The sequence below is a fragment of the Falco peregrinus genome, chromosome 2 (genome assembly GCF_023634155.1).
Source record: "Falco peregrinus isolate bFalPer1 chromosome 2, bFalPer1.pri, whole genome shotgun sequence".
Taxonomy (NCBI): domain Eukaryota; kingdom Metazoa; phylum Chordata; class Aves; order Falconiformes; family Falconidae; genus Falco; species Falco peregrinus.
Window position 1 is genome coordinate 20,067,045 of NC_073722.1, and position 27,526 is coordinate 20,094,570.

At 36.8% G+C, this 27,526-nt stretch overlaps 1 protein-coding gene across 5 annotated transcripts in view; it reads left to right on the forward strand.

The window, feature by feature from the left end:
* PRDM5 (PR/SET domain 5) overlaps positions 1–27,526 on the forward strand; it is an 88,317-nt gene that overhangs the window by 22,303 nt on the left and 38,488 nt on the right. For 3 of the 5 annotated variants that reach the window (XR_003556958.2, XM_005243135.3, XM_055797128.1), the window contains 8 exons: positions 3,551–3,734; positions 4,354–4,528; positions 5,698–5,790; positions 6,070–6,191; positions 8,511–8,590; positions 16,315–16,399; positions 17,645–17,802; positions 22,935–23,028. Coding sequence is in view for 4 of the 5 variants with exons in the window: in XM_005243135.3 (XP_005243192.1) it covers positions 3,551–3,734; positions 4,354–4,528; positions 5,698–5,790; positions 6,070–6,191; positions 8,511–8,590; positions 16,315–16,399; positions 17,645–17,802; positions 22,935–23,028 (991 nt within the window). In the remaining variant the exon portion in view is untranslated. Of the gene's footprint in view, positions 1–3,550; positions 3,735–4,353; positions 4,529–5,697; positions 5,791–6,069; positions 6,192–8,510; positions 8,591–16,314; positions 16,400–17,644; positions 17,803–21,405; positions 21,498–22,934; positions 23,029–27,526 lie in introns of all 5 variants that reach the window. The other 2 variants (XM_027794958.2, XM_027794959.2) reach the window with 2 other exon arrangements.

Consider the following 27,526-nt stretch of genomic DNA (forward strand, 5'->3'; position numbering starts at 1 on the left):
TGCACGTGTATATTAAAGGTGCTTTGGTTTGGTTTTTTTTTGAAGGGAGGTCTCTCTGGGATCCATCTGCTTCCTGGCCAATGAGAGCCACAAACTTGCTGCACACCCAGCAGTAGACTGAGTGGGACAGGGATATGTGCCTTAGTCAAGCATTTTTCAGTGTATGAATTAGTGTGAACACCAGAAAAGCTTCCTTCATTTGTGCCATCCGTTTCCCCTTCCTCGCTTGGGGGGTGGGGTGGGCGGCAGGGAGGGGCAAGAGTCTCTTAGTCCCCAGCATCACTTCCGGAAGGCTGTGGTGGGCTTCACCCACTCTCCCCCAAGGGGTACTTGGTTGGCTTTCTCTCTTGGGAAGGCTTCATTATTCTGATCGTGTCTTTCCTTGCACCACATGCTGGTTTTGACCTTTCCTGTGCCTGAGCTTGTGGCTTTATCTTCTGCCACAGCCCGCAAGAAATCACCTCCATGCATTTCCTGGATTGGGGTTTCTGCCATCACAGACATTGTCAAGGTTGGTTTTACTCTGGCAAACATGACGTCCTGGAGCTGCAGGCAAAGATCAGGAAAGGGAGTGTGCTTGTTTGGAGAGGTAGCAAATGAGAACTGGCAGAACAGGTAGGCTGAAGAGCTGGCTTGCTGCCAGGCAACTTGGTGTAGAGGGAAGCCAGGTAGCACTTTTAAGAGGAGTGGTTATGGGCACAGGGGGAAACTTGGTAAGGATTAGGAAGGCTGAGGTGGAGCCACTGATAGAGCTCTGAAGGATAAAAAAAGCACTACTCCCCTCAGGTAATACAAGACTGTCTGCTTCCTCCTCCTGTGTTTTCAGCTTTCAGGAGTGATGACACGTGTGTCTTACGCTTTTGGATGAAAGTGTGGTGGGCTGTCAGTGCTACTTGTCTCATGTTCCCTCTCAGCATATCCTCTTACAAAGCACACGTGAAGAGTAACTACAGAAAAGCCAAGAATCTGAATGGGAGAGGTGCCTGCAGTGGAGCAAAAATGGAATAGCAGGAGCTGTTGGAACAAAAAAACCTGTATTTGCTGGGCAGATCAGTGTGGTTTATAGCATAAAAGATGACAATTGAGGCAGGGGGTGAGAGAAGCGAAGTGGAATAATAACTGGCAGTAGCTCGGAGGGAGGTTGTGGCCCACTGTAGATGAATGCTGTTAGCAAAACAGCCAACTTGGCCTAAGCAAATAGGCAGCGAGAACAACTGGAGATGTGTTCTTAGAAACAGGAGGATTATTAAATTTATTCAAAATATTTCGTACTACGTTCACTGTGTTTGCATGCATGTAGGTAAGTGTCCTTCATGCATGTGCTGCTACTGGAGACAGAGACTTAAATTCCTTTGTGGTTTCTGGAGAGCTTCCATTGGTTTCACAGAAATTACTGCCTTGAGGAGCTACTACAGAGTGGTATATCTGGATTAATTAGTGCTCTGAATACCTGACTGTTAGCATTTGTTTGGATGGAAAAGCCAAACAAATTAGCCTTGGAGGAGAAATGAGTTTGAGCTGTGTTTTAGTTTGGGCTGGCACCAAAGCTAATTTCTTTTCGATGCAAATGCGACCAAGAGTACTCAAGCATTGAGAGTTCTTAGTACTTCTTCCATTAATCTTTTTGCTAACTAAAAGTACACAAGTGGGAAGGAACCAGTATGGTTTTAGACAAAAGGTATAAATTAAGCCCCAGATGCACATAAGGGTAGTAGAAAGATGGTGAGGATGCCGCAATACTGATAAGAGCTTAGTTGTTGGGATTCGTACACTTGGTCTAGGTTAACCGGAATAATCAGTTATGGTTGCTGTTCTCCCAGATTCACTGTGCGGTGTACGATGTGTTACGTATGATGCAATTGGAAGGTGTTCTATTTGGTTCTTTAATGTGTAAGTTTATGACTTTATTTTTGCCTGGGATACATGGCTTCCTTTTTCCTTTTCCCACTCTTCTTTTTCCATTTTGCAAGCCAGTATATGCTTCAATTTATAAGGTTGTCTTGCTTTTAGAATAAGGTTGTCCTAAAGAGCAGTCTGTTGAAGGTTTACCCCAGTGATTTTATCTTAAGCGGGGACTGTCAGTAGAAGGGCCTTTTACTTTTCCTCATGTCAAGAGTTTCAATACATGATTTGAGTTTAGACTGTATTAAATTAAAGGTCTCTGCAACTTGACAGAAGCATACAAGAAACAGCAACTTCTAGATGTATGCAGAAGTTAGGTTAACATGCTGATAGAAATCTGGACTGCAGAATGTATCTTTAAAAAATACATAGTTTTTTTGTCAGATGCTGCAGTTGAGTTAAAAACAGAAAAGTTGTGTCCTTGAAAACAGTAGCTGTATCAAGTCTGTTGAAATTAATAGGTTTCACTCTTGTGTGACAATTAACTTGTGTAATATATAACAGACCTAAAGCACAAAGAATGTTACATCTCTGTTGACAGTTTAAATTAATCTTAGTATATTAACAAAATTAAAAATCATTATCTTGTCCTTGTGCTAGCAAGCTTGTTAAAAATATATGGCTAGATGTAGTGTAAAGAAGCTTCCAATTAAATTTTCTGGATGTTAATCAGATAAGCTTTAAGATTTACAGTAGAAGTTGGAAGTCTTCATTGCCTAAGAATGAGTCTCCTTTGGTGCTTTGGCTAGTATCTAAAGCAGTTGGTTTGCATAGGGGAAAAAAAAGCAGCTTTGTGTATCAGTTTAGGAAACAGATGGGTTTGCTATAGTGCTATAGACCTCTGCCCTCAACCCCCTTCCCCACACCAAAATTGGTAACTTTAAGTGTTGTCAAAGACCAAAGTTGTTAGCTTATTTACGTATTTGGAAGCTTGCTTATTCATTGTAGAGGGTTTAGGACTTATCATGTAGTTTGCCCTCTCGTACAGAATCTGGGCTGGATCTTTGTCCTTCTGTGGATCTGTGTACCTACACTGATTTAAAGCAGCAAAGCATTTTGATCCAGTGGTTTAAAGTGCATTTTACAGATGTGCCTTCTAACTTGACAGTGAAGATAACTGACCAGGGTTGAAAACCTGTTCATGAAGGAGGCTGGGTATCTTAAGGAGGGGGAGAGACAGAAAATAGCACTATGTAAACATGTTACTGAAAGCTGGGTTATAATTCAAGCAACCAACAGGGGACAGAGTTAAAGCTGTATTAGTTATTTAATATTTTAAAAAATTTTTTAAAATTTTAAAAAATATTTTTCTAATACTCAAATGTTTCATTTTCAAACTCTGAAGTCCTTGTCAGACAAAGTGTGGCAGGAGAAGACTGCGTTCACCTTGGTCTTGGCTACAGTGCCTATTGGAAAAGCCTCACAGATGAGGCAGGGGACTATTTCCAGAATACGAGGGCACTTTGTCCATGCAGCCACACATGGAAAGAAGTCTTTGAAGGGTGGTCCTAGCATTGTGGTCCCTGAGAAATGGAGCCAGCCCTTCCATAGGTGAGGGCTAATATTAGTACAGGGTCCTATACTTGTCTTCAGATTTTACTTTTTCTGACGTAATTATTCATTGCTTGTACTCTATTGTTTGCAACAGGAAGGGGAAAATATTTTCTATCTGGCTGTGGAAGATATTGAAACAGACACAGAACTTCTGATTGGGTACTTGGACAGTGACATGGAAGAAGAGGAGGAGGAGGAGGAAGAAGTAACTGTTATCCAGGAAGATGAAGACAGTGGCAACAATAAAGAAGTGCAACCAGCTGGTGAAAAAATTGCAGGTAAGCAACCTGTAAAAAAAAGTAACAAAGAAAGAGAACACTGAACTATATAGTATTGGGGAACTGGAATCCTCAGGTTTAGTCTGAGCTCTGGTATTATTTTTATCTTTTTATTTTGGCTTGAATTGAGGTTCTTTTCTTTACCTAATAAGGAACAGCCAGTCCCATGAATTACTGAGTAAATGAGTGAGCCTAGATTTCATGAGAAGACATATAGTCTTATGAAAGCTAATTTTTTGCTCTGAGAGGGGTATTGTCTTAAATGGGAGAGAAATAAACCTTTTCATAAACCTGTTCAGCCAATCCTAAGGTTAGAAGTCTAAGAAAAGGTAGGTGACCTGAGCTGTCTGGTGAATTCTCAGCATCTTTGTCAAAGTAGAGACAACCTGGATGACTAATTTAGGCTAACAGCACCCAACTTAATATTTTGCATCTATTTTCAGTAATGCTGGTGGTAATCCACTCAAGATAGTGTGCCTATAATCCATTCAGAGACAATGTCTTTTGTGAATTTTGCAATGCCATTTTGCATAATTGGTTTCTGGCAGAGTATCTCTTAATGTAATCAAAATATTCCCTGAATACTATTCCTTTACTGTTTTTGCCTCCAATCGTGCAGATCCCCTTACCTGTAAAGAGGACCATGCGTGCCCAAACTGTGAGTCCAGTTTTGCCAGCCAGGAGATTCTAGCTGAACATCTTCAGACTTTGCACCAAAAACCCAGTGAGGAAAAGGAATTTAAGTGCAGAAACTGTGGAAAGAAATTCCCTGTTAAACAAGCTCTACAAAGACAGTGAGTAAAAACAGAAGTGTTCATTTTGGGGATAGTTTAAAACAATTTTATTCAATCATTTGTTTCTCTTGCCTTAACGACAATTTAAGGTTTAATTTTTATGTTTATGTATTTGTACCCTTACCCTTTACATTAGTCCTTTACTATGTTAATTTCTTTTATCGGAGACTTCAATTTGAATTGCAAAAGTGTCACTATAGTTTTAAAGTGTCAAAATCATACACTGTAGATCAGATCAGAGCTGCTGTTTGATGCAGAGCCATTGGTCTCCATCAGTGGTCTATTTAGTAGTTTAGGAATTTTTAAACTGTGAGTGTAGTTACAGAACTGAAGTAAGATTCAGGAGGAAAAAAAAGATGGTTCATATTAGCTTAACTAAATATTTGGGTGATGGTAAAAAAACAAATAGGAACATGAAAGATGTGAGATTTAAGACCCCATCTTTACTTTTCTTGATAATGTAAATGTACAGTTTTGTCACTAAAGTCATATGTCTTACAATTACACTTTTGTACAAAACTATAACTGTTTATATCTTTTGTTGTTTATATATTTTTTACTTGCAATAAAGTAGACATATTACTTATTATACATTTAATTACAGATAGTGCATTAGATACTTAAGTAATTACAGACAGTAATTTAATCTAACTCTCCTGTATTGGAAAGAATCAGATTCATATTGCATAGAATGCCCTTAAGGCTGCTCTTGTAATAAATTGTTCTTTCTTACATCTAAATAATGTAAACGTTCCTAGAACTGGCAGCTGTGTATGAGCTCTGTGTTCTTTCATGGAAATAAATAAAATTACATAGCAGAGAAATATTTGGTGGAGGCAGTTAAATATTTTCTCTTGAACTTAGATTTGTTCCTTTTAGTCTATAGTGGAAGTTGGGTTTGTGCTGTACAGCTAGTTAAGTAAAATTTTACATCATGCAAAGTAAGATTTATCTGTATGAGGATACAGAAGTATGATCCTGACTCTTGCTGTTTATGCATTTGATTAGTCCCATTAAATTCTAGAAGAGTTCACATATGGAACAGATTACTCACTTAAAGATTTGCAGAGCTGTATATATGTTTTTAGCTACTGCAAGCCTGTGTAAGTTGTAGAATTTTCCTCTTATTTTGTGTTTTTTTATTTTTTTTATTTTTTATTTTGCTGTAGTGTACTTCAGTGCACAGAGAATGTCAGCCCAGGAGACTCTTCAAGAAGTTTTCAGTGCTCTGTTTGCAATACTTCCTTCAGCTCAGAATTGAGGTTTTGTGTCTGAGTTACTGGACTGCTGTCATATCATTGCTGGCCTCCCTTTGCATGTTAGCTTTGAAGCTTGTTAGTTTATATGAATCCTAACAGTGAAAGAAGTCAAATGCTTTCATTCCTATTTGCTGTAAGTAATGCATGAGGTGGCCTTGGAACTCTGCAGTGCTGCATGCATTAAGCTCAGAGTACTTGTGATGTGTCTGGTTTCTGTAGATACTGCTTTATGTGTTGCTTTTTTTCTGTTGTTTTTTTTTTTTTACCAATTACCCTGTATAGTTATGAACAGCACAAGGAGGCATGCAGAGGGGACGCCAGATTCATATGCAAGGCAGATAGCTGTGGGAAGAGGTTCAAGAGTAAGGATGCCCTGAAAAAACATAAAGAAAATGTTCACAGTGGTAAGAAAGAGTTTAGTGTTTCTTCGTAAAAAAACCCCAATCTTCTAACATGTTTCTAGCCTTGAATTTGCAAATCAGGGTAAACATTTTCTTTGGTTTCTTTTTTAATGGATTCATTTGTAGCAAAAAGAAAATTAAGAAGTAACGAATTGCAAGAATACCTATTTCTCCTCCCCTAGGGACAAATTATTGTATACCTGATGAATCATTAGTCTACTGCAGAAAATGTAATAGGAATCTGGGGAAGTTTAAACTAGGCAAATATTAGATAAAGCAAAACATTTCAGTACTGAGGAAAGTCAACCACTGGCACAAACTGCTACAGGAAGTGGTGAGTTCTTGATCTTTTGGTATTTTCAAGACACAATGGGATGTCTTTCTGGAAGATATGCTTCACAAACGATTAGGCTTGATGAGGGTATTGCATAAAATTCTATAGCCTCTGTTGTGCAGGAAGCCAGATCAGACAATCCACTAGTCCCGTTAGGCTGTAGTGTTTTTATATCTGTGCACTCTGAATCAATAGTTTTCAATCAGGCTTCACTCTGTTTTCATGAAAGGGCAAAATACTGTGCTCAGGTCCACAATGCAGATCTCAGTTCTGTCATTCTGGTCTCTGCATGTCCCCTCTCAATGTCAATGGCAGATCAGTCTGTGTGGGGACAGCAGAATACCAGAGTGCAAAGAAAACAGTCTTTAGTTGATGATGACAGCACTGAGATGCTTTGTAAGATTTTTCATTACATGAAAGCTCTTTCTTCTGCCAAATTCTTACAGTGTACAGAAACCCTTCCAAAACTGTTCTTAGAAAGGATTATCTCCTTTTTTCAGTATCAGTTAAGAATTTTCTTCATCCATGAGCGTTGTTATGTTTAGGCTTAACTTTGGTCAGTTATGTATTAGTATACAAATTCTGCATTTCTCTTGAATGATCACTCCAGACATGACTGAGAGCACATGCCTGGAAGATAATTTTTCTCTGGCTGCACAATGAGCAGAGCTTTTATTTTACTGTTTGGGAGTCACAGAAACCACAACTGATGTCGGTGCAGGAAGGAAAATAACCTACTACTGTTGAGGGAGGCTTCTAGAATTCCGTCCTGCTTTGTGTTTACCTGGAGGCAAGGGAAAGTAGAATGGGTTATGTGTGTTGACTGTTATGCAAAGCTGTGAACAGATACTCACTATCACCCTTCTCTCCTCTGAAAAGGTATCATTAATGTTCTTGTAACTTGAAGTACTAATAAGTGTATTCCTGTATTTATATGTATATCAGTATATATAATTACTTGTAAGTTTTATAACAGCAAATGCGTATGTGAGATTAAGTATATCTTTGTAGTACAAACTTAAGTATCAAACCAATCAATTGACAGGATGCATTGTAGTAAGAAGAATCAACATAATATGAATACTTTAGGACAGTAAGAGGAGGAAAGATAGAGGATGCTGAGAGTCTGAAAAACTGAGCTGAAGGCTATCTTAAGGAGTTCGTTTATGATCCATACTTGCTGTGTGGTTGACTAAGGAGTACTCCTCTTTTTTCTGTGCCTGTTCTTTTTAGTGTTCAATGTAGTATGAGTACTTTTTACATAAGCTAGGAAATATCTTGCATGAGCAATTATAACAAAGAATTAAGTTTGTGGTAGCTTTGTCTTGTAATAAAATAGCCTTGTGGGTTACTAAAATTAATTTCAAAAGGTAAATAGATAAACCCAATTAAATGCTCGGTGACTTTTTAAAGCAACTATGAAAAGGGAACGAAAATACATCTGGCAGCTGACCTGTAACTTGTTTTATAATTTACATTTTAGACGAGATTTGAATTTATGATCTGGTGCTAATACAATTTCCCTGTCTTGTTCAGTTGAAGATCATTAATAATATTTGATATAGTAGAATGCTTAATGCTTTCTGAATAAAGAAAAAGGGGAAGTGGTGGTTTTTACTTCAGTTTGGGATCTTTTTTTGTCATTGCTGCACTAATTCCTTCTGGGAGAAATCAACTGTTTAGTTATGAAGTGAGTTGTTCTCAGTTTTGAATTGTGCTCATCGAGTTGGATTGATGATACATAATAACATCTATTTGAAGGGGTTTTTTTCTTTATTGTTCTACTTTTCTTGATTTACATTCCATCAGTAACTGGTTTGTTGGACACCCACAGAGAACTGATATGGAACACTTTGAAGATGGGATACAAATGTAAAAATCTTGTCAGTCAAATGACCAGTGAAAAGTCACAGACTCAGTGGAAATATTTAGGTTCTTTCTTAGCACTTCCTTTTTAAGATGGTGGTGGTATTTTGTTTCTGTTTCAGGAAATTCTAGGAAGAAGCTGATGTGTTCCGTGTGCAATAAGAAATGTTCCTCAGCAACAAATCTCCAAGAGCATCGAAAGGTCAGTAAGATGAAGGCTAACCCACAGCAGGCTTTGACTTCACTAAGATGAGAGACTGTGCTGCTTAGGTCACTTAAAAGCTGCTGTAATGCAAACCTTTGGGGTAATCTTTCATGGTTGCAAACCCAGTGTATTTTATTGTGGGTATTTATTTTTGTAATCACAAGTGGTTAAACCAGAAATCTTCCTAAAGTTTTAATGCATCTTTTACCAAATACAAAGATGTTTGTGCTTTTATTGTTCACACATTCCAGGATTAAGTCAAAGTTGCCTGTTGTTCTTCTTAAACTCTAAACTTCTGAAATATCTTACTGCATTCTTAAACACTAAGCTAAATGATGTAACAATAGGATACATAACGGACATAAAATAGGTTCATGAGCCTTCAGGTTTTGTACAAAATGAATTCAGTCTTTATTACTTTGTGACATAACAGTAAGGGTGTGTTGTTTGTAATTTAGTTGTGCTGTAGTAAAAAACTTTCTTCCCCCAAACCGTATTTTTAATGTCTTTTTGTTGGTGCCCATAATCTTTTATAATCGGAACAGGAGGGGTTAACAGTTTGAAAAGCATCTATTGGAAATAAGGGTGTTCATACAGAAATACAGATGGACTATGAATATGAGATTCTGAATCCATTATACCCAAAGGAAGTCCCTGCAAGATTAATTTGATGAATCACTAAACCCCAGGAGATTCTGTTTTTGCAAAAAGCTACATTGTACTGTTTATCAGATTAACTGTAAGTCTTTAATAATGCTCTGGTTATAACCTGAATCCATTGAGGATATAGATGATATCAATTAAAATATGTTGTTGTAAGGGAAATAGTGCCCCCCCTCCCCCCTTTTTAAACTTGTTTTTCTCTTTGCTTCTATTAATATGCCCTGCATTTCTTTTGTAACAGGGTTATACTTTGTTACTTCTCAAACCAAATGGTGGTATGCCTGGTCACATCTAATTAGAAGTTTTTACACATCAGTACCCTTTATGTTGGCCCTGAAAAATGCAAAGTATCGTAGTTAGTGTGTCCATTTTATTAAAATATTTGTTTTGTTTCATTAGTTCTAATTCTGTTCAGACACTATGACACACACTAACAGGCTTTCCAAGTAGCATTGATGGTACGTCAGTTGAGTGCTTTTTTATCTTAAAAATCACCGTGAAGATTTTGTGCATAAAAATGTATTTCCTCTTCTTGATTGGATCCTCTTTTAAGATATCCAGAAAATATTCTGGATTCACACCTGTATCAGATAGCGAAGGAGGTTGTATGTGGGACTCATGCCTTCCGTTTGCTTTATTTACTTTGCTCTTGTAGGAAGTGGGGTGGGAACCATTACCAACATTGCCAAAAATATTTAGACAGGCAATAAAACCAGTGAGAAAATAGTAGGTGAAACAGGGAGGAAAAGAGATTATTTTTTTCCACCTGTTTCCTTTCAGTGTAAAGAAATAAAAGTAGAGAATATGAAGGTAAAGTTTAGGAATAACAGAAAATACAACAGAAAGAGAGAAATTTGACAAACATAGAGAAAGAAGGTAATGAGGGTGGCTATAGGGGGGATTGAGATCTGTTTACTCTCTGAAAACATGGTTATTCAGATCTGTAGCTTTCATGTTATCTTTGAAACCCATTTTTAGCTTTGTGTCTTGCATATTGCTTGTGCCTGAATGTCTAAAGATAAGCCCTTTCTTAGCCATATATAATTAAACTTTGCTGTCATCATTGCCTGTCCTTTAGTATTAACCTTCTTGTTTTCCAGACTGTTGCTTGTACCATGCTAATTTTTGGTAGCTCAGCTTTCCTTTTTTTTTTTTTTTTTTTTTTTGCTGTTTTGTGTTTTTAAGTTTATCTCAATAAATTCAATGAAATGTAGGCCTGGAAGACACCTCAGGAGGTTTTCTAGCCCATTCTGTTTCACAAAGGGGAGTCAGCATGTACTTCAATCATCCTAGATATGTACTGTTTCATCTCCTGAAAAGTTCCACTAAAGAGAGTTCTACCACCTCCATAGATCTCTCTTTGACTTTCAGCTTTAGTGCCATCAGCTGTTTAGAATGTGTTCATTAATCCTGTGTTCTCTTTTGCTGATGTCTATTTAAGTCTTTTTCACTGTAGATTGAGTTAATTGTCTTACCTGAGAGAATGCCAAAGAAGTCACCACTGTTGCCTTTGTAACAGTTATCATATTGCACAGTTGTTGTGAACTCCATTTGCAGTTCCTAGGCTGTATGAACAATTATCTCAACCTTTCTTCATACATCTGTTTTTCTGCTTTTTCTTCTAGTAAGCTTTTTCTTCTAGTAAGCTTTTTCTTCTAGTAAGCTTTTTCTTCTAGTAAGCTTTTTCTTCTAGTAAGCTTTTTCTTCTAGTAAGCTTTTTCTTCTAGTAAGCTTTTTCTTCTAGTAAGCTTTTTCTTCTAGTAAGCTTTTTCTTCTAGTAAGCTTTTTCTTCTAGTAAGCTTTTTCTTCTAGTAAGCTTTTTCTTCTAGTAAGCTTTTTCTTCTAGTAAGCTTTTTCTTCTAGTAAGCTTTTTCTTCTAGTAAGCTTTTTCTTCTAGTAAGCTTTTTCTTCTAGTAAGCTTTTTCTTCTAGTAAGCTTTTTCTTCTAGTAAGCTTTTTCTTCTAGTAAGCTTTTTCTTCTAGTAAGCTTTTTCTTCTAGTAAGCTTTTTCTTCTAGTAAGCTTTTTCTTCTAGTAAGCTTTTTCTTCTAGTAAGCTTTTTCTTCTAGTAAGCTTTTTCTTCTAGTAAGCTTTTTCTTCTAGTAAGCTTTTTCTTCTAGTAAGCTTTTTCTTCTAGTAAGCTTTTTCTTCTAGTAAGCTTTTTCTTCTAGTAAGCTTTTTCTTCTAGTAAGCTTTTTCTTCTAGTAAGCTTTTTCTTCTAGTAAGCTTTTTCTTCTAGTAAGCTTTTTCTTCTAGTAAGCTTTTTCTTCTAGTAAGCTTTTTCTTCTAGTAAGCTTTTTCTTCTAGTAAGCTTTTTCTTCTAGTAAGCTTTTTCTTCTAGTAAGCTTTTTCTTCTAGTAAGCTTTTTCTTCTAGTAAGCTTTTTCTTCTAGTAAGCTTTTTCTTCTAGTAAGCTTTTTCTTCTAGTAAGCTTTTTCTTCTAGTAAGCTTTTTCTTCTAGTAAGCTTTTTCTTCTAGTAAGCTTTTTCTTCTAGTAAGCTTTTTCTTCTAGTAAGCTTTTTCTTCTAGTAAGCTTTTTCTTCTAGTAAGCTTTTTCTTCTAGTAAGCTTTTTCTTCTAGTAAGCTTTTTCTTCTAGTAAGCTTTTTCTTCTAGTAAGCTTTTTCTTCTAGTAAGCTTTTTCTTCTAGTAAGCTTTTTCTTCTAGTAAGCTTTTTCTTCTAGTAAGCTTTTTCTTCTAGTAAGCTTTTTCTTCTAGTAAGCTTTTTCTTCTAGTAAGCTTTTTCTTCTAGTAAGCTTTTTCTTCTAGTAAGCTTTTTCTTCTAGTAAGCTTTTTCTTCTAGTAAGCTTTTTCTTCTAGTAAGCTTTTTCTTCTAGTAAGCTTTTTCTTCTAGTAAGCTTTTTCTTCTAGTAAGCTTTTTCTTCTAGTAAGCTTTTTCTTCTAGTAAGCTTTTTCTTCTAGTAAGCTTTTTCTTCTAGTAAGCTTTTTCTTCTAGTAAGCTTTTTCTTCTAGTAAGCTTTTTCTTCTAGTAAGCTTTTTCTTCCTGTGGATTCTCTCTTTTTTTATCTGTATGCTTCTTGAAGTCAGCTGCCCAAACTAGAAGAGCAGTGATGCTTAGTTGAGCACTTGGTAGTGCCAAGTATAGAGGAATGATTGTCCTGAGTTTATTAATACAGGGAATATGTCTATTAATACATCTCAGAATGACAGTGCTTTCTAACAGCATCATCAATCTTGTTATTAGTATTTTGTTTGGAATTCATTAATGTTTTCTCTAGTGGTGCTATGTAAACTGTTGGTTATCATGTAGCATTTGTTCATTTAGTTTCTCCTTCCTATATACTGAGCATTTTGGCACTTTATTCAGTGTTCTAATTATTTTGGATTCTGATCTTGTCTTCCTTAGTGATCACAGTCCTACCTAGAATAGTCTTATCTACACTTTTTAGGTTTTTTGATTTCCAAAACTACTTACCATAATACAATCCTCAGCCTGTATGATGCCTACAAAACTTTAGCAACAGTTACAATGTTAATCCACTGGTATTATTGCTTTTTGTGGTGATTGGAATCTTTTTGTTTTCTATTCTGTCTATATCCACCTGTTCTCTTTTCTCTTATCCTCCAATTGTCATGTGATATCCTTCTGTCTGATATTCATAACAGTCCATGATTTGGGCTGCTAAGTGATACAGTAGTATAAAAAGAATAAATTCCCAGCAAACATGACTCAGGAAATGCTGTATAGGAGCTTACAGAAGACTGGGTAATAGAATGAAAAAGATTGCTGTAAAATCTCCTTTCTGTGAGTTTCTGATGTCTCCTGCCATAGCAAATGAAACACCACCTGAATTATATTCTGATACTAAGTTCCAAAGTTTAAGTAAAATGCAAAATGCATTCATTCAACTGTGATAATAGTGAGCAAGCAAGCAAGGGGAATGTTGCCTTCATTGATGTAGATTCTTGCTAAAGAGTTCCTTTTGTACCTTAGGCATAGGTGGCTCATGTTTGGGATTTGAATGATTACAGGAACTTGAACTTAAAAGAGAGCATATACGTGTGAATAGCACAGACTGCCAGGCTTCTTCACTGAGGCTTTACTGTTCTTTAAGTGGAAAGGGAAGAAAAGTTCGAACAAATCTCAGTGTTGTTCTTTTCCCAGGAAGATGCAGTCAGAATTGATAGTGCTACACTTTCTGTACTTGTTAGTAGACAGAGGGGGTATGTTTCTGGCTGTACAGCAGTGGAGTGAGATTCTAACTCTTGTTGTAGGCAGGTGTTTTCAGCGATAAAGTAGCTAATTCTCCTGTTAAGAAAGAAGATTAAGGACACCTTTGAGTGTCAGACAGTATAAAGTTTTTTTGACTTTGGAAAAAGTCATGAAACAAGTGCCTGTATGAAATGTAGGATTGTGCATCACTGGTAAGACTAGTTAGTGCTGTTGCCTTTTTAGATTTCTTAGCAGGTTTCTTAAATGAATGTGTAAGATTCCATTAGGAGGTATCCTTTCTGCTGGAGAGAAAGCAACAGAACCAGGAAGGATCCTGCTCTCACCATTTGTTCTAAGAGGTTGAGAGTGTTTTATTGCTTATGAAAAATCCCTGATTCTGTTTTAACTTTGTTGTAGAGCTGGACTTCTTGCAAAACTTTGGTGAGGAGAGTCACCCTTAAACATCACCTGTGATTCCTGTCCCATCCCCCCACTTTTTCACCTACTGGTTCCAAGTGTCTCTGTGTTGGTTTTTTTCCTGCCCTTTTTTTCAACACTGGGCAGTGTTTTGTTCTACTGTGCAATCTTTATTTTTCACAATCACTGTGAAAGCCATAGAAAGGTAGAGGAAACTAAATTTTGAACACAACTCTAAAATTGTCAGTAGCATTTAATAATTTCAATTAGATGCAATATTCTCATATCCTTGTTCTCTCAGAGCACTGCCTTCCAACAGATAGTCTCATCCAGTTCTTGGAGTGGTAGATTGAAATTCAGATTAGGTTTTGGAGAAGCCGATCATGGATTACTTGTATCTTCAAAGTTTTAGCTCAGTTTCACCCCTAAAACTTTTGAATGACCTCTTGCTTTTCAATAGACCTCATGAAAATTTTAAGATCATCAGTCTTCTAAGTGAAGGAGTATATTTATCTAAGCATATATTAATCTTGTTCAGATGTTTGCTGTTTTATATAGCACTTAGCAAGTTGTTATCTGAAGGTGTAGCTCTTCAAATGCCTATGAAACTATTGTAGGTATATTCTGACTTTAATGTAGCAGAATTTAAAGCTGATAGCTGTTAGAGACCCCTAACGAGACTAGTTTTGTTATACGAATAAACCATTACATGAGTACTTGTCTGTGGTATTACAGCCTGTATACTTGTGGAGCATGTTGCTTGACAAGTTTTCTTAAAATGAAAATCCATTTGAGTATTGTGCTGTATTTTATTACCATTGTTTTACCATGTAATTGTGCACTTTTCTGAAGAACTAATTAAAAAGTGCCAGCTATAGAATATGTGCTTGATAGCTACAGCTATTTAATGCACATGCACACAGGTCTGTCTGATTCTTTTCTGAAGAATTGATTAGAGTATCAGCTATGGTATATATATTTGATAGCTGTACCTTTTTAATGCACATGCTCCGAAGTCTCTGTTTTGATGCAGATATAATAAATGAGACTGTTTATTGAACAATGCTCCTAAGCTGGAATCAGACATTTGTAGTGTTAAAGCACAGTCTGGGTTCTGATTAAGTATTAAATATTATGTTTAAGAATTACTTACAAGTTATTTCAATTAATTGTTTCAGAGGGGATTCTGATAGTGCTTGGTTGCAGAATTATGTAAACTTCAGTCAACAATTAAAGTAAAATTTGGATCTGTTGGGGAAAGGGTGGAGCAGTAGATTGTGTGCGCATTTCAGAGAAATGAATCTGAAATGCAGCTGGGTAAACAGAATATTTAGAATGAATGATCTTCATTTGAGCTTACCACCTGATTCTGTTTGAGCACTTGGTTAAGCATCACTTCCCAAAGTGTGCAAGGTTGCAGAGGTTGTAGGAAATAAGAACCACTTTTTAGTTTATTAAAACATTTAATTTGCTCTAAAGTTATTTTGTGAGTAGCAGCATATAAACATGGTGAGATAGAATACTTATGGCAAATCTCTTCTTGAGTTTTTTGTTTGTTTGAAGTAGAAGTCTTAGTTGAGCTTCTTTACTGTGATATTCACAAATGTTTTGTATCAGAGTATTGTGTTGAACCTTTGATATTTGTTATTTTTAGCCACTAGATCCTCCTACAGAAGTTTTGCTGTCTAAGGCTGCAGTTCAAAAAGCAATGTATATTCAGTTGCACTGTAGCTAAGCTGAGGAGAGGCTGCTGATGGCAAATGTAATACAGAGCAGGTGGTGAATGGTAATCTTAGCAGGTGGAGAACTATGTATGTGTTGTGATTTTGGGGGGAGCAAACAATAAAAGACAGGATTTTTTTTTTTTATTTAATATCAGAAGTTTCAGCTCTCAACTGCCTCTTCTATTTTCCAATATTTAGTCCTTGATGACGTTATGTGCTGTGTGATGTTGAAAATCTTGGTAATGCTTACTGCATTTCCAGTTCAAGAGCCACTGCTGCCCCTCCACTGTCTTACCTCTAAAAGCTTTTAAGAAAACCAGTCCTGAGTTTGATAGCAGTTGTTTTTTAAAATTCTTATAGCAGCTCTGAAGTAGTTACTGTGTTATTTTTATTTATGTCTTGACTGGAAGGAAATGTTCTGAAAAGGTAATCTGCATCTGTTTTTTTAATGCTTTCATTTTTAATGCTTTCATAATAATGTTATTTAAAACAGATCTGATACTGCAAATTTGCATAACTTGTGTTTCTAAATATAGTTTTAGTGATGATTTTTTCTTTGCAGTTATGAATATTTATTTTTTGAAAGATACTGTTTTTCACCAAGGGACTAGTGAGGGGGGAACCACAGAATATTTGTAAGTATTAGTGTAGCTGCTGACTAAGAAATAGTTACGGGCTGTTAGAGAAGTTCTGTACGTGATCTTGTTTGAGACGCATGTTTGTTTATCATTAAACACTTATTTTGCAGGTCCATGAAATCTTTGAGTGTCAGGAATGTGACAAGAAATTTATTTCAGCTAACCAGCTAAAACGCCATATGATAACTCATTCAGGTAATGTGCAAAAATAACGCAAACCTCTCTATATGTGTATATGAATTTAACAAATACTGAATTTTACCCGAATTGGTTTCTCATAGAAGGCTTGATAAATTCTGTGTTGTCCTGAGCTGTTTAAGCAAATCTCAGGTTCCAAGGAAACCTTCTAAGCTATCCTTTCTAAGCCTTTCAAAATCCAGGTGTAATGCTAATAGTTGTCTTTCTGTTGCTGCTTTGTCAAATGATTTTTTCATGCTAGCTGGATAGATGATGTCAGTTAGCTTGGATGGGGCAAAAGACTGCTTTTTGGCTTAGAGAGGAGGTGAAGAACCAATGGTTACAATCTCACGTTTAAGAGAAATGGATGGAAGCTGGGGTATGCTGTCAGACAGAGATCTATGATAAAAAGGGGAACATTCATTCATATGGATGAAAACAGCTCATACTCCACACAGTTTCACAGACCACACAGAAATGTTTCATTGTGCCTGTCCTCTGCCAGAACAGGTCACTGTGAGCGGGGAGTGGCCTGTCCCTAGGTTTGCCAGTATGACACAAATTGGCTCTGCCAGGATTTCTGATCGCTGCCATCTAGTGTTTCTATATCTTTCACCAGTGATTAGAAACATCAACCAACACAACGGAAACACAAACATTGTTCTGTCAAATACATTAGCATTTAGAACAAGGTTTTTACAGCTGCGTAGGCTTACAGTTTAACTTTTCTTGGTATCAGTCCTCACCAAATGCTCATTTCTTGTAACATAATCTATATCTCAGAGGCTCCTAGCTTTCTGTTGACACTTTTGAATGAGCACTAATGTAGTTAAGTTGCAGTCACCATTTGAAGCATAAAGGCTTTTTGCATAGGAACTTTTGGTTTTGGAAGCTAATATGTATATTGTTAATTAAGTTTTAAAACATTTAAACTGTCATGCCCTCTTTCACATTTGTAATCTGGAAACAGAGTTTTAGTCTTTGAAGTCATTCTCTTTTGATTTAAGCTAATTAATCAGAATTCAGTTTTAGTGATGATTATTGCAAAGAATGTGCCAATTTCTTGAGATACACCATGGCTCATCTTTTGTGAAGTGACTTAACTGTCTAATATAGAGGGCATTAGATGTCTTTCTAATTGGTTTAATCTTAATTGGGTTGACTTAATTGCAAAAATCTCTCTGAGGAGATGACTGTCTCTGCCTTTCATCTTCTCCCCCCGTATAAACAGGAGATTAAATGTCCCCCACTCATTTTCTGCAGAAAAACGCCCCTACACCTGCGAGGTTTGCAATAAGTCCTTCAAACGACTTGATCAAGTGACTGCACACAAAATAATACACAGTGAAGATAAACCTTATAAATGCAAGCTTTGTGGAAAGGGATTTGCCCACAGAAATGTTTACAAGAATCACAAGAAGGTAAAGCACTCTGCTGTTGTTGTTTACAGGTCTGCCAGCCTCAGATTTGCAGATTTTTTTTTTCTTTTAAGTGGTTCATCATTAAGCTCTGGCATGCTTATAAACATGGGATTGAAGTATTGGAGAATGTATTTTTTAGTGTTACTTGTTATATCCAAAATCTCAAAATACTAAATGAATTCTAGTTAAAAAAAAAAAAATTAAATAAGCAGAAGGAAATCACAGTTAAAAGCATGAGTAAATCCCCATTTTGAGTTTTCTGGGGGTTTTGTTGTGTGGGGGTTTTTTTTTGTGGTTTTTTTTTTTTTAGTACTAGGTTATTGAGTCAAAATGTAACTAATGTAAAATGTCTTCAAACTTTTGTTTTTTTAAAAAAATACCATATTTGACTAAAACTGAGTGTAGTCCTGTTGCAGTCATTGCTGCACCTAGCAGTAGATGCTTTCAAACTATGTTGTATTTGCACTGGGTAGTTTTCACACATTAAAACATGAGAAGAAACATTACCTGAAAAATAGGCTTATGAAGGGATGCTCTGCTTCTGTTGTTTTAAGCTCAAATCTGCTTGGCCTAATTTCTATAATGCCTATCATTATTTTTAACCTGGGGTTACATTTTTAATGGCAAGGCTATATCCATGACTGCTATTTCAGAATTACAAGACTCTAAAAAAGAAAGGGGACACCTCCCCCCCCCCCCCCCCCCCCCCCCCCCCCCCGATATACCCATATTTACAAGTCTTTTGCAGTTTGGCTCACGTTATATGTCATCTGGGAATTTGGCACAGGATCTTTGCACCATTTCTTGCACTTTCAGCCATAAATCATCTAAGAGTAATAATAACGCCTCTTTCAGGATGGAAGTGGTGATGACTGTCTAAAACAGAACGAATGCAGAAGCCTGCTGAAGGACAAGATTAGCTCCCCATTATGCTGTGATTGTATCTTATTTTTTAGACTTTATTAAGAAAATGGGGCAAAAATCTCACAAATTGGATATGTTCTAAGGAAAAGGTATAAAATACTATCTGGAAAGATACTTCTATATCTGAAATGAATATTTTTTACATGTTTCCTTATATTAATTTGCAGTGGATGACTGGTAGGGGGTTTGGGCTGAAAATGGACTTCAGGATTAAGTATGAATGAGTAAACACTTTGACCCAATTCTGTGTTTAAAGCAGCAGCACCACTAGCATAAGTAAGGATTAGAGACTTCACTAATGGGAAAAATATTAAAATTTAGATAGATTTAGTGAGTGCCTTATTTTGACAGAATTCCTTAAAGCATGTTGGAATGCTTATTTCCTGAACCTGTTTGCACATAGTACTGGCTGTAAATCAATGCTGTCCTATAATGAAAGAAACTTATTCCTATGTTTACATGAAGTTTACCCAAACAGCTGTGAATATTCACCCATCCACACTTAGGTCTCTAATTTCACTTGCTAAATGAAGAGATGAGCATGAGACAGGAGATTGACATAGATGTCCTGTCCTGAATGGCTTCTTTAGACATGCCTCCATTCATTAAACAGTGTAAATAAGGAGACATAGTAGATAATGAAGGGGAGTAAGGATGTGTATACACAAAACGAATTGTAAGGTATAAATAAGTCAAGGATGTGGTAATTTAGGATGCCAAAATAGTTTTAAGTGCCATGATTTTGGGAGGGCTGCACTACTACTAGGAGATGATGATAGTTCTTTTGCTTGTTCACAGGAATGCTGATCCAGTAACTGGAAATTTAAACCCTTTACCATGTATCATACTTCTGTGTATTTCTTCAAATTGGGTTTTTAATGGTTCTTTAGGTGTGTATTCCTTTAAGATGTCCTCCTAGGTTTCGTTTTCTTTTGGAGGAAGAAAAGTTGGACTCTGAATAAGTTCACAGTGCTTTTTTGAGTTCCAGGACACAGTTACTGCGCTGGTAGCAGGGAACTTAGAAACCTGCACTAGGAATGATGGGTATAGTAGTTAAAAACAGTTAAATCAACAGCATTTAACAGAAAACATGCTTTCAGGTTGGATAGCAACATGCTTGAAAAAACTCTTGGGTTTTAGAGCAGCACTATGTACTGTTTATTTATAGTAGGAAACAGGATACATCTACATTTTATGCCTTTGAATTCCTATTTTGTGTGTTGGATGGAAATTTGTTGTTGATGTTGTTTGTGATTCCTTTATGGGGGTGGTTTAATACAATTTTGTGTTGGAAGTACCAGAATAAAAATGGCTCCCGCAACATGTGCTTTTAACCATTTTTCAGGTGTGGGTGAATGTTGGGTCATTCAGAAGGAATGTCTGGGTCATAACGGAAGGAGATTAGTTCCTCACATTTCACAGGATTTCACTGGGAGATACACTTAGCAACTCCACCATTTATCTGCTCTGTTCAGTAGAGCATTGTGATGGGAACCCTAATTTAGCACATGTTAGATCCTTATAGCTACAGATCTGAGAGGCAGGAGCTAACTCATAGTCTTCCTGTAGTACCTCTGGTGTGCTGTTTCTGCATACAGGTAGTATGCTGCTCTGTGTAGGTGCACGTGAAAGCTTGGTCTGTTCTTGAGGATGTCAGCACTGGGAAGTGTTACGCGAGTGGAACTAGCTCAGATGTCTTTTGAGAAAGCTCAGACTATATGACTGAGTGATCCTATGGAGAATATGGTTCCATTTTTGTGACAAGGGAAGAGAATAGTATCTTAATTTCAAAGAGGCAAATGCAGTATTGGATTGTGCTACAGAAAAAAAGTACCCATCTTTCATCCAGGTTACATTGGATGAAGGTGCATGTTCTGTGCCATATAACGCAGACTACTTCCACCCAGGAGAAGGTGAAGTTTTTGCCCCATCTGCTCCTTTGTTGCTATGTATAGAGGATGAATTCAGATAATAAAATATGAGGATATGACAGTAAGTAGAAATAGGTCAGCAGACACAGGATTTTAAAGGGTTTATGGTTAATCCAGGGTTATTTGGTCCTGTGGAGCATAATGAATTGAAGCAACTGTGTTCCCTCAGTTTCTCTATTGGGAATAAGTAGCCTTGGGCTGTGTTTAAGACTCCACAAATGCTATGGTAGGAAAGGCTGCCATGAAATATTCCGTAAGAGCCCATCCTCAGTTGCTTTAATTGTATGGCTGTCCCCTGTTGTGACTGAATGGAAGCCACCTCTGATCTGGAACCTATTTGTACAAAAAAGGACAGTATTAGAACCAACATGCTTCTTTGGGGGATACCTTTCCTCATTAAGAATTGCGTGGCTTTTTGTAATAGACCTAGCTTGTTTCTGGGTCATTCACAAAAGAGGCAAATGATCTGTATACCCTTGCATGTGGGTATGCCTAGTTAGGTGTTTTTATTTGTAGTGAAGTTAAAATGTGCAGATGAATACTTGTATTTTGACCGAAAGACTAGGAGAACTGTCAGGGAGATGCTAAGTAGGAATTTTGTACAAATCACTGTGCTCTTCAGAACTATCACTCAAGTGGTGAGTGTTCTAAAAAAGGGCATTTTTTTAAATAAACAAGATGAATTTTGCGCTCGTGAAAGGTGCCAGATTGACAGCCCTAGAGACTGAACCCTTCTATTTATCCACAGAACAGGTACAGCACAGACAGCAGCACTGCGAGCTTCCCCACAGTGTCTCGTCAATATGTCTCAACCCTGTTCTGGAGGAACCACCTGTTGAGGTGAGAAGGTAGTTCAGTCTCTTCATGTCCTGTCAATCCTTGGCCTGACTGCTGAGACTGCCAAGCAGGGTGTCAACTAATGTAAACTGTGATGTAAACCTATGGAAGCTGAACTGCAACATTCAGCAGATTTTATGTAATGTGTGATATATTCCACACATTTGATGGTGCTCCAGTTGCCTTTTTGCTAAGTGACATAGGCTGAGGTCAAGGAATTGACTTTGAATCCAAAGCCTCTGTATTCTGTTGCAAGTACTCTAATGTTTTGGTACTGTTGTGTACGTAAGAGGATGTTTGTGTTAAAGATAATCTGGGTTCAAGGCCCTCAGTCTACATCAAAATAAATATGCTGACTCCACACAGTCCTTTTTTCTCCATAGTTTAAGAGTAGCTATAAATGTCATAAGGTATGATTAGCAGACATAGATTATATTAATATGTACTATGCTAATATTTACCCTCAGTCTACAAAATTAGTTCATCTACCTAATTTCATTCATATTATGAAACACTTATTGTCCATCCCCTTTTCCTCTTGGCCTTTCAGCTTCTGCATAAGGTCCTTGTGAGCTAATACAATGTTTAGACACTGACGCTTTAAAAGCTTGCTTTCCTTTGCAAAAATAGTAGGAAATTGGGTAGATAATAAATTGTACAGATTAATGTACTATCTGCAGTGGGACAGCCCTTAATAACACTAGGAAACAGGGAAAGTGCTTTGAAATTTAAAAAAGTAGGATGAATCTGGATGTTTCCCAAGCTCCAGAAAAGAAATCTTCTTCAGGAACTCTGCAGTTTGAGACTCATCCAAGCTTAACCTTTTATTTTATTTATGGCTTTGAGTCTGTTTCTCAGCTGTGACAAATTTTTCTACAGCAAACAAGTACTTCTGTACTGATGCTTCTATGTTTTTTGGGGGATTTTTTTTCTCTTAATACAAGAAGCTGAAACAAGGATATGTAAGACCAGTCTCATAATTTGAGAAATTTTCTTTGCCAAATTTTAGATGGTATCTTGAGATAATCAGATCAGTTATCAAACATAACTGAGAAGAAAGGTTTTGTGTACATGTGTTTAATTTTAAAGGATTTATTCATATTATTAAGTACTTAAGGCCCCAGTGTTAGTACTGATGAAGCAATGCAACTGAGCTTCTATTTTTTTTCCCCTTGGTTATTCTATATATTATTTCTCTTTATATGCACACCTCCTGTAACACTTCTGAGAACTGGGAAGGTAAATTTGTGCAGTAGCTGCTATGCTGACTTTCAGGATTCTGGATAATGGCAGAATGGTTGTTTTAATTCTTCATCCCCTGGAGTTTCAAATTGCTATGATACCCCTCCTGAATCCAGTCTAGAAAATTAGCTATAATTACTGTAATGACAGTTAATTGATTTCGCTGAGCCTTTCCTCTGACATGTTTTTCATCTGCAGACGCATTCTGAAGAGAGACCATTCCAGTGTGAGGAATGCAAAGCTTTGTTCCGAACCCCATTCTCTCTACAAAGACATCTGTTAATCCATAACAGTAAGTGCTAAGTCAGAGAGGAAGAAGAACTTCCTCATTTCTCACATTTGACTGAGAAAAACAGACATATGGCACCTTGCTCCAATATGCAACTTGCTATATTAAATTAGTATTATTATTCAACTCTAACCCCAGGGAGTTAGAAAATTCAGAGTCAAATCCAAACCTCATCTTTAAAGGCACTTAAATGCAAATCCAGATATGCTGTAGAAAATCTAGTAATGACTTGAGGTCTGATGACAAGAGATTTATTTCTGCTTTAAGTGTGATAGTGTTACCTCCATTTTAAGAAAGGAGAAATGGAAGCAAAGATAACTTGGTGGCTTACTCAGCTTCTGTAGGTAATCCAGTTTAGAGCTTGAAACTGAGTCTCTCTCCTGTGCCAGCCCAGGCTGATGTTTTCTGCCCCTGGCATAGAATTAGGAGCCCAGAGAAATGCTGTGGCTGTTTTCCCTCATGAGCCACTTGTTCTTGGCATTTTGTACTGGTTTTTAACTGACTGTTAAAAAAGATTTTGGTGGAATTTTCTCCATCTTTACAGAGCCTTAGACTACCATTCAACCCTGTGAATGTCAGCAATTTAGATTTTTAGAAAATATTTGTGATCTAAAATCCTTGTAGCTTAGAAGGACACAAACCACAAACCTTTCTTTTTTTAATCCTGTTTAGCAATGTTTCTGTTAGCTTAGACCAGCGAGTTTTGTTTGTTCTTTTACAGTTATTTTTCAAAGTTGCTGGAATTTCATAAAGCATTGAAATTTTGTACAATCTTTTTCCAATGTGCAATGTTAAAAATGATGGGGGAAAGAGTTAAAAGCCTGTTCAGTAATGTGTATTGTAATGAACCAAAGATTTGCAGAATATCCAAAAGCAGAAATTCACAGTATGCAGAGTTGTAGGCCTTGGAAGAGGTCTCTAAAAACATATACTTTGGCCATTTCTTTGAAGAGGTTGGGAGCTCAGGAAATTTGAGATCTTTAAGTTAGGGTTGTGATTTGTGGCAGGTTTAGCTGTTCCTGAACCACCACTATTTAAGCAAATATTAAATATATCAGACTGTGAAATGTAGTGGTACAATGTCTAGTCAGTCTTCCTTGGTGCAAAAGGAGACCTGTCTTGCTGAAGGACAGGGTAGGTGTTTGAAGGTGATAACTTCTGCCATATTGGCTAGAACTGTCTCCAGATTGAGTCAAAGTCTTAAACTGATAATATTTGGTGGTTTTATTAATCATGGGGAAGATTTTGAAACCTTTATTTTTTATCTTACTTTGCCAACTCAACAGCTGACCAGCTTCACAAGGCGGCCTTAATACAGCAGAATATAAGCAAAGCTTTTATAGCCATACTGTGTCTCTTTTGCCTGTAGAGTCCTATAAAAGAAGCGTTGACAGACCAATAGCAAAGTGAAAGTCATTACTAGGATGAACTGAAGAATAAACAGTTTTCCGTTCAAGGCTGTGATTGAAACAAGGGGCTTCTGCTATTGTCTGAGAAGAGCTTGTGTTCCCAGTGAAGATATGTAGAACTCTTCCCCTTGTGACCTAACTCAGAGTGATAAGATGTGCTGCCATGATAATGAGTTTCTCATATTTGAAGTAACTCAGAATAATAGGCATTGTCCTGCTACAGCTGGGTGAGTCCCTCTCATAACACTGAAATATACCTGGTCTATAAAGAAAGGAGAGAAACAAACCAGTATCTCTAGGTGTGTTTAGCTGGCTTTACTGTTCTGTGTTGTGGGAAAGGAAAAATTTTTTGAGAAGCTTGAAACTTCTGGGGAAATTTGAAGTTCAGCCTACATCATATGTTTTTTTAAATTCAGTGTCTCCTTTTTGTTTTAGAAGTAGGCGCTGTAGAATGATGTAGAATGACTTAAATTTTATTTTACAAAGTTAATTTAATGGAAAAAATTGTATTTCCTAAACTCACTTCTGAGGTGTTCCTGTCTTAAAATTGGAAAAGGTGTCATGGGTGCAACTGCTGAAATTCGAGATCAAATATGTCTAAATAACAAATAATTTTAAAAAAATCCAAAATTCTGCCCCCCCCCCCAAGTTCTAGCTGTGTGAACATAACTTGTCTTCTGTGACAGACAAGCTTTTTGTCTTAGGCATGCTCCTGATAATGCTTTTAATGGCGGTGCTGTCATTATGTCATTGGCAATGCCAGGGCTGACTCTTTATTCTCAGCTGTAGAGTTTGGAAGGATATGTGATACATAAGTGTATAGTAGCTCATACTTGGCTAGTACTACCTCATGAGGCTGTAAGAGACCTGGCTAACAAGAATGAGTAACCCTAAGCATCTTCATTTGGGTGATTCAGTTGTCTAGGATTGTGGAGACATGCATGAACAGTATTGCATTTGTTGACAAGGGCATCGTCCTTTTTACATATGTGCTTTCCAGAATAAAAATCTACATGCAGAATGTTTATTAGTAAGAGAAACACTAATTAGCTCCTTTTATAAAGGTCAGCAGAAGTGGGCACTGAAGATTGCTCATTTCACGTAAAGCACAGGTAGCTCTGATTTTCATTGTCTTCTTTTGTCGTAAGGAGAGTGCATCAGTGAAGTGGATAAAGCCAGTCCCAGTAAAGACACTCATTATGTTGTGGATTACTGGGGGAAAGCACTGTAGGATATATTATGTCAGTGCTTGGTTTTTCATCTTTGGAGGCATTTACAGATATTGATATCATAGTTTTATGTCAAGTACTCTGAAAAAGTTTCCCTCCTTTGGTGGTTTCAAGAGCTGAACTCAGTGATTTACTTTCTTGTTTACTTCCATTCTCTAGAGTGCCTAGGCACTGAAGAGAATCTGTGCGTCTCTTTTGCTATTTTATTTTGTTACAAACCTCTTGATCTAGCACAGTGCAAACCTGTTGACTGAAAATACATAATGGAAATTCTTTATTTTTTACACATTTATAACATAAATTTATTTGGTAACCTTAATACTACTCTTACCTGCCAAAGGCAATGGAAAGAGTTTATGTTTTGGCAGTGATAGTTCTTAAGCAACATAGTCTTACATTTATCATATGAAATCTGTTCGTTCCTTATCCCAGGAATGAGGTATCATGAAATAGGTTGCATAGTTCTGTTTTTTCTTGCAGTTTTCTACAAGAGCATTTTCAGAGCTGCTCAAGGAGTTTCAGTACTTGCACCTTGTTGGAAGCAATTTAGGCTCTTGCTTTATGCTGTTCAGGAACCTTCCAAAACTTCCAAACTTGTGTATTAGTGTTTTAGGGTTTTTTTATGAAGTTTTCGTGTATCTTTGTCTATGGCTTAAAAAAAAAAAAAAAAGACATAACTATTCAGTGACCCAGCAGTGAGTGGAGACAGTGTTTTGATGGCTCTACTATAATGAGATATAGGGTTTCTGCTAAATAAGGAAGCTGAGGAGAAACACTGATTATTTGACTTCATCCAGGATAACTTTTGAAAAAATACCTAATTCTAGGCTTCCCATTACTTTGCACATTGAAAAAGTTTGCTAAACTGAAGCCAGGACTTGGTTAAATACATACTTGGCATTGCAGCTATATATAGTTGAAGGGTATTGTAATGTGTACACACAGAAGAGATGTGGTTGAACAGTATGTTAGTTTGAAATTCCCTGACTTTGGAGGTTTTTTGTTTGAAAACTGGTTGATCTTTTACTACCTTATTTTTTTGTTGTTGTTTGAAAGTTGTTTATGATCTGAAATCATAAGAGAAGCCTAGTTTCTATAAGAAGTAACGTTTAAAAGAAATTACTTGACTATTTTTCCTTTGTTGAACAGTAGAAAATTGCATGTTACTTAAGTAAAAAAAGTAATGACTTCACTTTGTTAGCAGGGTAGTCTCATGTTCCCAAGACAAGGACTGAAGTGATTTACTGAACATTAGAAGCAGTAACAGCGTTAAACCTCCACCTAACAGCATATTAAATTGCATCCCTGCTGACCTTGAAAATTTTTTCCGAATAGCTACACTGAAAGTATTTTAAGATAACACAACCTGGACTGTAATACCTTTCATCATATTCTTCTTGTGTCATCCAAGACAAAACCACTTTTGTTTCCAAACCAACAGAGAATGAGAGGTTGTGGGGAGGGGGGCAGTTATGGTTGATTTATGGGAAGGGAAACAGGTTATCTAGGCTTTGGAATGTGGGTACTTGAGGCACCACTGTATTGATAAGCTTCACTTGTGTGTATTACATGTGTAATATATAATAAAAAAGTTTTTTGGTGCTTCAACATGTAGCATCAAATGGGCTTTAATATGCAGTATACTGAAAACAATTTCCATTCCTATTGGCCTTTGCACTGGGACCAAGGCTGGGATGATTTTATCCTTTAATGAGCTATAGGAAAGAAATGAGTGTACCTCTACATGTGCATCATTGCTACTGGAAAAAGTAGCTTGTGCTTATACAAGTCTGTCTTACTCATATGGATCAGGAGGCTGAAGATCAGACCTCTGTCTTGAAAAATAAAAAGTGGAGGATGGAC